The 15383-nt window shown below is 42.3% G+C and overlaps 1 protein-coding gene across 2 annotated transcripts in view; it reads right to left on the bottom strand.

The window, feature by feature from the left end:
• Nucleotides 1-15383, bottom strand: part of LOC5578620 (splicing factor 3B subunit 1) — a 63478-nt gene that overhangs the window by 20156 nt on the left and 27939 nt on the right. For both annotated transcript variants that reach the window (XM_001656996.2, XM_021839190.1), the window contains one exon: nucleotides 1899-4088. In XM_001656996.2, coding sequence (XP_001657046.1) covers nucleotides 1899-4088 — 2190 coding nt within the window. The remainder of the gene's footprint in view (nucleotides 1-1898; nucleotides 4089-15383) is intronic.

Below are 15383 nucleotides of genomic sequence, written 5' to 3'. Positions count from 1 at the left end.
CCAAGTCTCTAAAAAGAAACCTGCCCCCGCGCCCTACAAACGTCAATCCTATACTGATCAAATATACCTGAAGATATTTGATGTTTAGTAAGACGATTAAGATCCCTACCTGAAAGGATCCTCACGGAATAGCTTAAGTAACGTTATGATAGCGGCGCAGCCGATTTTTTTTTTTATTGAAGTAATGATAATCTCTGGATTTTGACGCAAAAATCCTTTGTAGTGAACATATTCTACCATGAATTACTACCCCAAAATATTTTCCCTGATTGTAATTCGAATTCCCTGAGAATTCCAGGTTTTTTCCAGGTTGAATAAAATTCCCTGATAATTCCAGGTTTTCCAGGTTTTTCCAGGTAGTAGACACCCTGAATGAAATATTACCGACAAAAGTCCGACGCCGAACTTCACCGAAGTTTTGACTGCCGAACTTCTAATTGTCACTCGAATTGTCAATAGCCCATCTACGGGACAATGTCCGACTGACTGCATTTTGTACGTTGCTTGTAGACGTCCGAAGAGAAATGCTACTGGTGCTTCGTATCTACCAAATTGAACAGGCACGATGTGATGGGGGGATTGTCTTCGTTCATCAGCGGTCCGTGATTGTTGCTGATAAACATGGATTCCGATGCGTTTAAGTGTGAAGTTTTTTTAATGCTCTTGATAAGCTACGCACTTTCCCAATGTATTTTATGATTGGTATCTATCGCATGAGCTGCTACACTGAATTCGTTTGTTTTACCGCCCGTTACGGCATATTTATGTTCTTTCAGGCGGAATTTGACTTTTCGACGGGTTTGACCAATGTTAATTGCTGGACAATGCTTACAAGGCATCCGATATATTCCAGATTGTTCGTCCGGTGGAATCTTGTCCTTAAGGTTGCACAGTAAGTCGCGTAGGGTCTTGTCGCTCTTGTGTACAACTTGTAGGCCTTGTCAATTTAGTGTGCTTTTTATAGAATTAGTTACTTTTGGAAAGAAAGGCAGACTGACTCTTCTAACTTTTTCAGTATCCGATTTTAGTGTGGTTATGTTTCTTCGGTGTCTTTTGCGTATGTGTTTTCGGAAAAAAAATTTAACAAATGTTTTGTCATACCCGTTTATCTCGGCCGCCACGTGGATTTGATGTTCTTCTTTATCGAATTCGTCTTGTTCCATTGGAATGTTGTAGAGCCGGTGTGCAATTGAGTGCAAAGCGTGCTTTTGGGCGCCGAAGTGGTTGGAATCGGAAGTAATATAGCGAACTAAGTAGTGGTGCGAACATTGTTGATGTCGGAGAAGAACGTGATCGATTTGGTTATCAGATGATCACCAGTTGGCCTTATTGATATCTTTGCGGGGGAAGAAGGTGCTTCGGACTACTATACCACGAGATCTGTAAAGTTGACGCATCGTTGGTCGTTGTCGTTAGATACGGCGTGCTGCCTGTTCCGCCCGGTCTCTGGTCTGTACATCTCCTCTTGTCCTACCTGTGCGTTCATGTAGCCAACAACGATTTTCACGTCACGCGGCGAGCATCCGTCATACATCTGCTCCAGGTGCACGTAAAACGTCGCGTTTTCGTCGACAAGTCTCCCTTCGTGTGGACAGTGTACGTTGATAATGCTGTAGTTGATGAAACGGCCTTTTATTCTCATCTTGCACATCCTTGCGTTGATCGGCTGCCATCCGATAACGCGTTGCCGCATCTTACCCAACACTGTGAAGCCAGATCCTAGCTCACAGCTTTGGTAGAAGGTAGCCGCTTGATCAAAAGTGCCATTAATAGGATCCAGCTCCCTATACCAAATGACCCTTACCTTTCCTCCGGTTTAAAATTATGCCAAATTACCTTTTTTCAAAAGATTCGTAATTATGTATTATAACTAAAAAAAAGTCCCGAAAATCACTCACCTGCTGCCGCACTTTGGCCGACTTGTTGTTCAATCGCCACAGAATAGTACCGCAAATCTGCGGCAAATACGGCTTCACCCGCTTGCTCAGCTGGTTCACAATTGTTCCGAACCCATTCAACATAACTACATCCTCCGTGGTCTGTTCCTGGAACGCATACAAGATACCGTCGATCAACTGTTCCTCCAACCGTGAATCGATATCGGCCGCCCCCAGATTGCCCATGATCTTCTCGATCGTCTCCATCACCATCTTCCGGTACTGCTCGTTTTCGTCCTTCAAATCGTCCACCACTCGATTGATGATCTCCGAAGCTCCGACCTTGTTGGCAATCTCCACCGTCGTGTCCACCAGCTGCCTATAATTGCGCCGATCCAACGCCATCCTGTGGTTCCAGAAGTGTTTGAAGAAGTGCGGCAGAATCTCCTCCTTGATATACTGCGCTTCCACACCATCCGTGGCGCAACACTGCTTCACGACCTTCAACACAATCTTCTTCATCTCCTCATCCGGCGACTGGAACTCTCGGATCAGAATCAACATCACTTCCCTAGTATAGTAGTTAGCGTACTCGGCATCCATCAGCGGGATCAAATACCCGATAGCCTTCAGGAACGCAGCCAAACCCTTACCGCGATGCGTTCGGATACCCTTCCACAGAGGTTTCAACACCGAATCGAACGATTCGATACCATATGGGGTCGCAGCTTCCGCCAACGCAGCCAAGGCCAAAGCCGTAATCGTGCGGACCTTCTGCTGCTCGTCGACCAATCCGTGCTCGATAATTTCCACCAGCGACTTCAGATGCGGCAAAATAGCGCAACCCATCAGGATGGCAATCTGTTGGACGATCTTGATACCGGTATGCCGGGCCTGCCACGACTTCTTACTCTTACAGACGGCCTTCAAGAAAGGCAAAAGCGACGGGATTCCCAAAGCCGACGCAACCACCGCAAATGCACGGGCCGTCGTGTTTCGGACGTACTCGTCGATGTTGTCGATATCGGGACGCATTGTGGAGATCATAGTGGCCAGACCGGCCGCCTTGGCCAGGTTGGAGATAATCTCACGACCTTCCACACGGGCATAGTAGTCTTCATCGATCAGCAGCGGTTCAATGACGACCAGGATTTTGTGGACGTACGGCCGAACCAGATCGTCCAGCTTGTACAGGATGCGATCGATGACCTTCACCAGCAAGTGACGTTCCTGGTCCTCCAGGGTAGGACTCATGAGCAGCGGGAGGATTTGGTTGAACAGGGGACCGGCGCCGAACTCGCGTGCTTTGTCGGTTATTTGCCGAAGAGCGGCCTTTCGCATCGGGGGAGTTCCGTTCTTGATTTTGAGGAGGAGCTTCATGATCTTCCGCTCCTTTTGCTCCTCGGGACTGAGAGCTTCCTCATCGACATCGAGCAGCAGTTTGTCGAAGTACTGGGCGTCTTCCGGCTTCATGAACGGAAGGTTACCTTTCGGTTGGTTGTCGATGAATTTGGCGCTCTTGTCTTCAGCTTGAATGAAGAAACCGGCCGGAGTTCCAGCCATGGGCGTCGGAGTCGCAGTCAATTTTCTGGCCGGAGTGCGGATCGGTATGTATCCCGCTGGTGGGGGTAGGACCTTGTAGCCTGCAGGGAACATGGCATCCAGTTCCTCGTCGCTGAAAGGTCTATTTCTTTCGTCGATTTCCTTTTCCCAGCGGTAAGCCTGGAGTTGTTCCGGAGTCATCGAAGCCAGGTGTCCCGGGGTTGGTGTAGCCATGGCCATGGCTTTGTGTCCGATAGGTGTCGTACCTCCTGGGGTCAACAGGGGAGTGGCGTGTCCTGGAGTGGCATGTGGAGTCGGAGTCATCGCAATCGACGGAGTCATAGCCGAGGGGGTGGCGTTCGAGGGTGTCTCGTCCCAACGGGAACGACGCTTCGATGCCGGAGTGGTACTGTCCATAGCACTGTCACTTGGACCACGATCGGCACGGGGCGTTTCAGCCCACGAATGTCCCGGGGTCTCCCGTTCGGTTTTCGGCGTTTCGTCCCATCGGTTGCGACGGGTGGATTTTTCCGCCGGAGTTTCGCGACCCGGAGTCGCTCCGGAATGGGCCGGAGTGGCATCCCAGATGCGGACACTCGGCGTTGCTCCGGGCGTCTCGCTGCCCTTGTGTCCGGGCGTTTCATCCCAACGGTGATCGGCCGGGGTTTTCTGTTGGTTGAATTAGAAAGAATAGAATACAATTAGTTTTATAATAAGAATACCTACGAGTTGGGTCGCAGCTAAGTTTACAAAACATGTTACAGCAAACGCAATGTGGGGTCTGGAAGTACTTTGTTCTGTGAAGAGCCAGCTTGACGCCGATCTTTCTTGCCTCGAATGAAAGTGGCGCATCTTCAATCGTTAATTAATGAAAGTTTACGTGCTCTCGATATGTGTACGGATAAAGATAGGAGCATTTTGAACGGCGGACTTATGGACGATTGAAAGGTGGAAGTATCACTAAGACGAACATTTGAATGGCACTGAGAACACAGGCACGGGTGTTCAAGACAGCGGAAAAATTACTACTGGACAATAAACCAGCTCCCACTTTGAGGTAAATTGAGGAACTCGCCAAGCGCCATTCTACATATCAATTTATGTCGGCAATTTATCTAAAGTTACCTTTAGGAATTACTCGAGAGATTAACTCTAAGATTTCTTCAGGAAGTCCTTTAAAGTTCCTCGATAAATTGAACAAGAAAGTTCTCAAAGATTTTGTAAAGACTATTCAAGAAATTATTATAGAACGTCTTGGAAAAAAATCGTTAGGTATTTCTATCAGAAACCCTATACTAGCCCAAGGGCGACTCAACTATCCTCACATTTTACCTGTTCTACAACTACTAAAATAGTTATTTATGCAACAAGTTGCAAATTGATGATTTTTTCAGCACGAGTCGTACATTCAACGTCACTCACATTTTGGAGCCGGCCACACGCCTGGGCCATGTGAGACTTTTTTTTTGTTGTAGAACAAAAGGTCGAATGACAAAAGGTGGAAGGACAGAAAGTCGAATGGATAAAAGATCGAAGGGACAAAAGGTTGAATGGAAAAAATGCTCTTTTAGTTTAAAGTATGGATTCAGCATATTTTTAACTTTAACAAAGGCCGTACTTCAAAATTTTACTGCTGAAAAGAATAGTGTACACTTAGTTGCTAACATTTTCACCCGAAAGGTTTCGCTTCTCATATGTGTCTTTTTAATGATAGCTCTTCTTTAGAAATACTATTTGAAGCAATTTGTGTTTAGGCTATTATTTTCCGTACAAAAGATTAATTTTCTGAACGTAGGTTGTTATTTTTTTGAGTTATGCTATGGAGTGGTTATCAGATCTCTATTTGAAACGTTTTCAATAGAAATTTGTCCTTCTTGTATACATTGGCTGTTTTTTTTGGAACTAGATACTATATCGATTTTATACTTGTATCGACGACTTCTTTTATACATCGTCTGTTCTTCATAGATACCTTTATACCATAATTTACATTTTGCCTGTATATTTTTCAGTTAAAATTTTGCCTTCTTCAAAATATCGGCTGTTTTTTATGCTTGTGAGTATTTATGAGCATTTAATTTGCATGTTTAACAATAGATTTTGCTTCTTTGTAAGTTTTGCTGTTAAACCATAAATTTTGCACTGAGGGTCCCGAACAGTTTGGTCATTCAATTTGAACACAATTTTTTCCGCCAAGAAAAGGGATCCACGAAACAATATTGTAAGCTTTTTTGACAAATTAGTAGTTTAGACATCACTGTCAACTAGGTGTAAAACAGGATGCCCAATCAGCAACATTAGGCAACAGGTACCGCGTGGGATCGAAATCCATACACCTAAGAAATGAGTCTAAATCCGTCCACTTCTTACAAAACGCCTACTATTTGTATGAAGTGTACGGATTTTGAGCCTGTACGGATTTCGGTCCCCCACTGTAACACATAGCCTACTAAGTTGGGAAATTGACACAAAGGATTGCTTTCAATCACTACTGATTTAGCTTGCCTTCCTAAATTATGTCTGTATGAGATTTCACTCCACAGATAATTTTGTACATTCCACCTTTTCAGCCATCCGACCTTTTGTCCCTTCGACTTTTTGTCCATTCGACCTTTTCTCCTTCGACCTTCTCTCATTCAATCTTTTGTCTTTCGACCTTTTGTCATCGATTCTTTTTTTATATACAGTTAACTCTCCCTTACTCGATATTCCGTATCTCGATATCGAGTTAGAGAACCATAGTAAAAGTTGGTTTTCATGGCTAACTCGATGGTCCCTTGGATCGCAGTTGCATTGGTTTTGTGTTCTGTAACTCGATACCTCCCTAACTCGATGGTCCCTTCAATATCGAGTAAGGGAGAGATGACTGTAGATGCTACGTGTTTGTTGGTGCACTTGACTCCATTGCTCTTGTCATGCTCTTCGGGCGAATCGGTTGCATGCCGAGTCGATCTTGCGATACCGGTTGAGGGGTCACTTCCGGTACGCAAGCGCCCCCACGACCAAAACCGGCGGATCGTCGTGATTGATACTACTCGGCATAGTTCCCGACAGTGGAGCTAGACTACTCCGATGGAGAGTTCCCCGACGCAGGAATATCTCCCGAAACCGGCCCAGCAATTCTGGTTGGAGGATGTCTTTCGGTTCACTGGCGCTCCGACGACTAAAGTCGGAGATACGCTCGTACTACTCAGAATAGCCCCGACGGTGGGTCTATCCTACTCTGACAAAGATTTCCGCGGCGGCGAAAGATTTTCCGAACCGATGCTATCTGGCCAGATGCCGAGGTCGGCCTTACGATTCCGGTGGAAGGAAGCTTTTGGTTCACAGGCGCCTTGAAGACCATTTGCCGATGCTTTTCGCGATACACTCAGCTAGTCCCCTACGGAGGATATTCGGAGCCTACTTCGACTCGATGGTGGTAGGCCAAGTGTCATGGTCGGTTTTGCAATTCCGTTTGAAGGGAGACTTTCGGTTTGCCGACGCTTCAACGACTTGATACCAATACTATGTTATGCTCGTTCTACTTGGTCTAGTCCCCGACGGAGGATCTAGCCTACTCCGATCGCGCCCGATGGCCTCCTTTATTTTCTCTTACAGACGGTGGGAGGTTGGCTTCCGGTCCATGGTCTCGACAACCCGACGTCAAGCGCTGGTTTCTGCGTCTCGTTTCGCTGCTTTGCTCGCCAGTTGCGCTGTGAGCCAGACATTATTTGCACTACCACTCACCAACAGCAGCCGCTACCATGTTTCGTACTATGTTGAAGACAACATGTTCTGGCGTTTCTTCAATCAATAGACCAGGACAGAATGGTAAAAACGCATGGCCGAATCGTTACAGATAATGCTTGAAGCAGCAATGACCTGACAGGAACTGTGTCGGGTGGAAGTTCACTTCTTCGTGCTCCACCTTTCTTTTTTGGAGGCATTCCAATCTTGCTGCCACTTAGCCAGCGAACTCGTTTCTCTTCGCTGATAGCAGTCGATGTCTTCGGACAGGATGATGTAGATCGGGATCATCCCAACGATTAGGCATACCACACCCGACGATATAGTCCTGTCCTCGGCTTCTCGCAACCATAATCGACGTGACAGTTGAAGTTCAGCCCAGGTGTTTCAGCGTTCGCTGTGATGCTATGGCATGCCCCCCGACAGTGATATCGCCGTGCATGACTGCTTTGCAGCTGCTGGGCTATCTTCTGCTTGACTACCTCCATCCAATCTTCGACCAGGTCGACCACAACTCGTTGCCAGCATTTCTACTTCCTCCTGCGACTAAACCTATTACCGTTAGGATGTCGATCTCGACCCCCTTGGGTAGCTCCAGCAATAGGACCCCGTCGTACAATTCCACAGCGTTTGACCTAGTATGGAACCTTGTGGACTCCAGCCTTTATTTTTAACTCCTTCGGGCGGGCATCGGTTTCATACCTCAGTACTCGATTTTGGAAGTTGGTTTTAAAATCTGGCACTAGTAGTCGGGAACCCGCATTCTGTGCAACGCTGTGGCAATGGCCTCTCAGCTGGCACTGTTGAACGCGTTCTTCACCATCTATCATGACCACGGTACAGTAACGATCCCCTCTACGCTTCTGTTTCATTGCTTTCTCGGCCCTCTCCAGCACCGTCCGAATAGCGTCCACCGTCGACCTTCCTTTCCGGAACTCAAAATGCCTTTCTGATAGTCCGTTCTTGCTCTCTGTACGTTTCATCACCCTGTTAAGGATAATCCGTTCCAAGAGTTTACCGAGTGTATCCAGTAAACATATAGGCCTATATGATCCTGAATTCCCGGGCGTTTTTCCTGGCTTCGGCAACAGTACCAGTTTCTGAATTTTCCATATTTCTGGAAATTGACCATCGTCAAGGCGTTTCTGCATAACCTTCCTAACCATATCTGGATACGCAAGGACCGCTGCTTTGAGTGTCACATTGGGGACTCCGTCCATAATCGGGGCCTTGTTCTGCTTCAACGCTTTCACCGCTGGTATAAGCTCATTGTTGGAGATCTGACGAGCTTCCGCATTTCCTACCACTCCATTGCCATATGGTTTGGCCGGCCTCATTGTAGGTCATGCTTTGGGAATACAGCCTCGACGATAACTCTCAGTTTGTCCGCACACGTTTAGATCGGCGTCGACGGACCCTTGACTTTCGCCATTATGTAGCATACTATTTGGATCCATAACCCAAAATAAAACCCATGATGTAAAATAACACACCAATCATCCTAGCACCAAAGCAATGACCAGGCAATTATGCAATCACAAACGGCTCATATGAAAGTCATTAACCACCGAGGTGCATCGTTCTATCGGCTCACTTTACCTCCCTCGGTGAGGTCCGGAGCTTTTTTTTTTTTTTTTTTTTAATTTCTTTATTAGTATCATTCCAAACATTACATTCATTATTTCTTATATCTAGGTGTTCTGTGTTATTAGACAACACTATCATCCTAATTTGGTAAAACAAATCTAAGATTTTATTAACATTTTGTTAACAACATATTACATTTCATTTGCCGTAGCAGTTCAGATTTTTTACAGGTGAGTTGATTTCACCTGCTTATAAGAGAAAAAAAAAAGTTTTTAATATACTTAACCTAACTTAACCTAAACATATAACGCATTAATCGTGGCAATAGAAGATTGTAACGATTTTTGTCTGAAATTATTGATTATTTTATTTGACATTTGTTCCAATGTTTCAACATTGGATATCCTATGTAACTCATTGGTACTATACCAGGGAGGAAGCCTCAGAATCATTTTCAAAATTTTATTTTGAATTCTCTGCAGAGCTTTCTTCCTGGTATTACAACAGCTAGTCCATATTGGTACAGCATACAACATGGCTGGCCTGAAAATTTGTTTGAATTTCAAAAGCTTGTTCTTAAGACAAAGTTTTGATTTTCTATTAATAAGGGGATAGAGACATTTTACATATTTATTACATTTGGCTTGAATGCCCTCAATGTGATTTTTAAAAGTTAAATTCTTATCTAGCATGAGTCCTAGATACTTAACTTCATCTGACCAATTTAATGGAACCCCTCTCATCGTGACAACATGTCTACTTGAAGGTTTCAAATAAAGAGCTTTTGGTTTATGTGGGAATATTATTAGTTGAGTTTTGGAAGCATTAGGAGAAATCTTCCATTTTTGCAAGTATGAAGAAAAAATATCCAAACTTTTTTGCAATCGACTACAGATGACACGCAGGCTTCGTCCTTTGGCGGAGAGGCCTGTGTCATCCGCAAACAAAGATTTTTGACATCCCTGAGGTAACTCAGGTATGTCAGATGTGAAAATATTGTATAATATTGGTCCCAAAATGCTGCCTTGGGGAACACCAGCTCTTACAGGAAGTCTTTCAGATCTGGAGTTCTGATAATTAACCTGAAGTGTATGATTTGACAGATAACTTTGAATTATTCTAACAATGTATGTTGGAAAATTAAAATTTTTCAATTTTACAATCAAACCTTCATGCCAAACACTGTCGAATGCTTTTTCTATGTCTAGAAGAGCAAGACCAGTAGAGTAGCCTTCAGATTTGTTGGAACGAATCAAATTTGTTACACGTAAAAGTTGATGAGTGGTCGAATGTCCATGGCGGAATCCGAACTGTTCATTGGCAAAAATTGAATTTTCGTTGATGTGGGCCATCATTCTGTTCAAAATAACCTTTTCAAAAAGTTTACTGATGGAGGAAAGCAAACTGATTGGACGATAACTAGAAGCTTCAGCAGGATTTTTGTCTGGTTTTAAAATTGGAACAACCTTAGCATTTTTCCATTTGTCAGGAAAATATGCTAATTGAAAACATTTGTTAAATATATCAACTAAAAATGATAAGCTACTTTCTGGAAGTTTCTTGATGAGGATGTAGAAAATTCCATCATCGCCAGGAGCTTTCATATTTTTGAATTTTTTAATAATAGTTCCCACTTCTTCCAAATCAGTCTCCCAGGCATTTTCGAAAACGTTCTCTTGATTGAGAATATTTTCGAACTCCTGAGTAACTTCATTTTCAATTGGACTAGTAAGTCCTAAATTAAAATTGTGCGCACTTTCAAACTGCATAGCAAGTTTTTGAGCTTTTTCGCAATTAGTTAGTATTAATTTGTTTTCCTCTTTCAATGCCGGTATAGGCTTCTGAGGTTTTTTCAAGATTTTAGATAATTTCCAAAAGGGCTTAGAGCCGGGGTCCAATTGAGAAATTTTATTTTCAAAATTTTTGTTTCTTAAATCTGCAAAACGTTTCTTGATTTCTTTCTGCAAATCCTGCCATATAATTTTCATAGCAGGATCGCGAGTGCGTTGAAATTGCCTTCTCCTCACGTTTTTAAGACGGATCAAGAGTTTAAGATCATCGTCTATAATCACGGATTCAAATTTTACTTCACATTTTGGAATTGCAATGTTCCTGGCTTCAACAATGGAATTTGTTAAAGTTTCAAGAGCATTGTCAATATCAATTTTAGTTTCTAAAGAAATGTTAACATCAAGATTAGAGTCAACATACGTTTCATATATATTCCAGTCGGCTCGTAAATAATTGAAAGTGGAGCTGATAGGATTGAGAATCGCTTCATGCGATATTTGAAATGTAACAGGGACATGATCAGAATCAAAATCAGCATGAGTAATTAATTGGCTACAAAGATGACTAGAGTCGGTTAAGACCAAATCAATCGTAGATGGATTTCTAGAAGAAGAAAAACATGTAGGGCTATCAGGGTATTGAATTGAGAAATATCCTGAAGAGCACTCATCAAATAAAATTCTGCCGTTGGAATTACTTTGAGAATTATTCCATGACCGATGTTTGGCATTAAAGTCACCAATGACAAAAAATTTTGACTTATTGCGAGTCAATTTTCGCAAGTCAGTTTGAAGCCAATTAACTTGCTGTCCAGAGCATTGAAAAGGCAAATAGGCAGCTATGAAAGTATATTTACCAAACTGTGTTTCAACAGAAACACCTAAAGTTTCAAAAACTTTAGTTTCAAATGACGAAAACAGTTGATGTTTTATACGCCTATGAATGATGATTGCAACTCCCCCACATGCCCCATCAAGTCGATCATTACGATAAACAAAAAAGTTAGGATCTTTTTTAAGTTTGGATCCAGGTTTTAAATAAGTTTCGGTAATAACTGCTATATGCACGTTATTAGCTGTAAGAAAATTAAACAGCTCGTCCTCTTTACCATTCAGAGAACGAGCATTCCAATTTAAAATATTTAAATTATTATTTGGATCCATTAGAAAAACGTAATCCAATAACAATTTGATTTGTAAATTTCACACCTACTTGGACTGCTTCAGTCATAGTGGTGGCTTTGAACATTGCATCAATCATTAGATTCAATTGTTCAGTTAGAAAATTAAAATCAGAGGCAGACATATCATCTGATGATTTCCCATTGGAATTTTCGGTAGACGAAGAAGCGGGGTAGGAGTTACCTGTGGCGGTAGGGTTTTTTCCATTTGATTTGAAACAAGTAGAATGGGTACTCATGGAACGAACAGGGGAAGAGTTCAAATTACCTGCTACGATATCGGCAAAGGATTTACCGTGGGTAGATACATTCGAAATTGAAAGATTCGAACGGCTACCCGACGGATTAAAATTTGTTTGTGAATGAGCATGATTATGATCTTCCTGATGGGTATGATTCCTAATCAAGCGATCGTTAACTGAAAAATGAGCATTGTTCGATACTCTACCAGGCAAATTCCGGAAACGACCGTTATCGTAACGGATATTATCCTTCATCTGCTTGGCACGAGCCTCAACGACTCTTTTGCGTGAAATGCATTCCCAAAAGTTAGCTTTGTGAGGGCCCTTGCAATTGGCGCATTGGAACTTTCTGGTATCTTCTTTCACAGGACAGTCGTCCTTAGCGTGAGAAGAACCTCCGCAAATCATGCATTTAGCATCCATGCGACAATTTTTTGTACCATGACCCCACTTTTGGCACCGACGGCACTGAGTGGGGTTCTGGTAATTTCCTCCAGGTTTCTGGAAATGTTCCCACGTCACACGGACATCGAACATAAGTTTAGCTTTTTCTAAAGCTTTAATATTATTTAGTTCTTTTTTGTTAAAGTGAACTAAATAATATTCTTGAGAAAGCCCTTTCCGAACAATGCCAGATTGGGTTCTCTTTTTCATAATGATTACTTGGACTGGGGAAAATCCAAGTAAATCATTTATTCCATTTTTGATCTCTTCAGGTGACTTATAGTCACTTGAGAGACCTTTCAAGACGACTTTGAACAAACGTTCAGTTTTGTCGTCATAAGTAAAAAATTTGTGCTTCTTCTCTTCAAGATATCTGAGAAGAAGTTCGCGATCTTTAAGAGTTTCCGGCAAAACGCGACAGTCTCCTTTCTTTGCGATTTGGAAGGAAACCTTGATTCCCCTAATGGAGTTCAAGATCTCCTGCCTAAATCCCCCAAATTCGGAACAACTGACCACGATAGGCGGCACTCTTTGCTTCCTCACTTGAATCAAAGAGCCTGGGCTAGAGGCTGCTTCGATTTGGTGTTCGGAAAATTTGTCTAGAGCATCGAACTGATTGCTCATTTCAATACAATTATTCATTTCACCCTTGGAAGAAACTTCGCATTCCGGGGAAGCGTCCTTTCTTCCATTCTTGCCACGTGTAGTGACAGTTTTAAAACCCACTTTTTTGGAAGGAAGTAGTGAATTCAGAGATTCACCCTTCCTTTTGTTAGTTGTTGATACCATGTTTAGTTAATAAACGAGAAAGACGTGACCTTCGAGAGGTTTTTTCCCTAGACGGTGTCCAAGAAGGATTACCACCGCTAGCTTTCGCCAACGGGTCCAACGAAAAATCGAAGGCACGGGTCCAAACAAGGATCGTAAAGGGATCAATAGTAGAAAAAATAGTACTGAAAAGTACTGTTTAAGTAGCACTGAAAAGTACTGTTTTTAATTTTAGCACTGAAAAGTACTGTTTGTGTAGCACTGAAAAGTACTGTTTTATTGCTTTAGGTAGTTTTTAAGAAAACTTCCAAGAGCAGAGAGAATTCGTGTACGCACAGCACGAAGGTACGATGCGCACTGAGGTCCGGAGCTGGTTGCAGGCAACTCGGAGGAGTCAAATAACAAGCCAAGCCAAAGTGATCGCGACAAATAACCGATATTGCTTAGTATGCAAAGATGAACTTTTTTTTGGTCACATTGTCAATCCAGTTGTCTCACCTATGCAACAAATTACTCTTTCTATCATACACACTTTAGCAAACTGTTCCAGACCTCGAAAATGTATAAAAACTATAAGGGTACATCCCTATGGGGTTGTACAAACTGGTGACGTAGGACCTCGATGGTTAATTTAACTGAATATGATGTCGTTCTTGTTGCTCGTTTTGACTTCATACTGTTTTCAGTGCTCGAAAATTTCGTAAATATTTATGCATATAACGATTTGCAACCAAGTGTACGTTTAATCATGTCCCAAATATACGTTATCTTTATTCGATGAATTCGTCATATTTATCTATGAAAATATGAAATTTCACTTCAGGTTGTATGATCATTTTGAAATTATATTAGTAACCTCCTATGAAATATATGGTAGCATTGGAAAGAACAATAGTGATTGAGGCTTGTTCAGTATGCTGAAGCAAAATCTAAGAAATTCTTATTAAAGAATAATTAACAGCAATGTGTATAGGATGTTATTCGAGGATTATAATGAAAGCTTCAGTCATCGCTTTGTTGATCTTATGGTTTGAGAGAAATATTATTCATTGCTTGGCAATGTGATAAATAAAGTCGGAAATATTACTCTGTTAACTCTCTTACACACATTTGGTGGCCCTGAAAAGAGCCAAAGGCTTTGTTATCTCGGATGCTGTCATAGATGAATCGCACTACAGTATGTTATCAGTTGATTGCCATGGTTAAACAAAGAATCCCCAACCAGTTGAATGTTTCGTGGTTTGGATGGCACACATCGGCAACAGTTATTAGATCACACGGCTGAAGTCGAAATCTGAAAACGTAGCCTAAGTTTGAAATCTTGGCGATACCACAAGCTGGACGCTCGATTTGTCTAATAAAAGTAGTAATGAGGCCTAACGGGCTTGATTCTTGACTGCACCACAGATGAGTTTATCACGAGCCGAAATCTCATAAACCAGATGCTGATCAACAGCTCAACAGGCTTCTGGCTACGAGGTGCTCCTCGCTAAGCAGGTTCGGAGAGCTCTTACCAGCTCGAAAAAAACGTAAATGGAATGAAACCGAATACGGCGAAGGAAGCATGCTTTAAACCCTTAGATTAGCAGATGATGCTCCTCCCATTCGTGCTCTTCTCTTCTAGTCGACCAATCTGGAAAATGAGTATGTGCCAATAATGTGTTGGGCTAAGAATTACTTGAAAATTGCGAAAAATGGTAATGCGTGAGAAATTGATCAAATATGAATAGTAGGAATGCTTGACATTTTCTAAATATTCTCTAGTTAGCTATTGATAATCAATAAATTTCTTTAGTATGAAGGTGAATTTCTGATTAATGGGTGCCAAAATGATGAAAATTGTTCAATCAGAATTTCTCTTGAAAACCATTATAAGTATGTCGCAGTTTTGTTACATGTGATAATCTTCATAATCGAAATGCTCCCATAAAATATGGCAAATCAAAGACACTGTTGGAAATGTCACTCTAGTTTACAATCGTTGTGAAATGTAGAGCTTCCACCCCGACGGCACAGCAGCAGCGTCCAAGAATAGTCTCAAATTGTCGTGCCATCAATTATTCATGACAAATTGAATTTTGTACGAAACTGTGAGATTGCTTGAGGAATATAAGATGTAATAAGGTCGGAAATATTATTCTTTCAACTCTTTTCCACAAATTTGATGGCCCTGACAAGGGCCGATGGCTTTCTTAGCCTCGATGCGGTCACAGATAAATAGAA

The sequence above is a fragment of the Aedes aegypti genome, chromosome 1, assembly GCF_002204515.2.
Source record: "Aedes aegypti strain LVP_AGWG chromosome 1, AaegL5.0 Primary Assembly, whole genome shotgun sequence".
Classification (NCBI taxonomy): Eukaryota; Metazoa; Arthropoda; class Insecta; order Diptera; family Culicidae; genus Aedes; species Aedes aegypti.
Note: the sequence above shows the minus strand (reverse complement) of the source record. Positions and strands in the feature narration are given on the sequence as shown.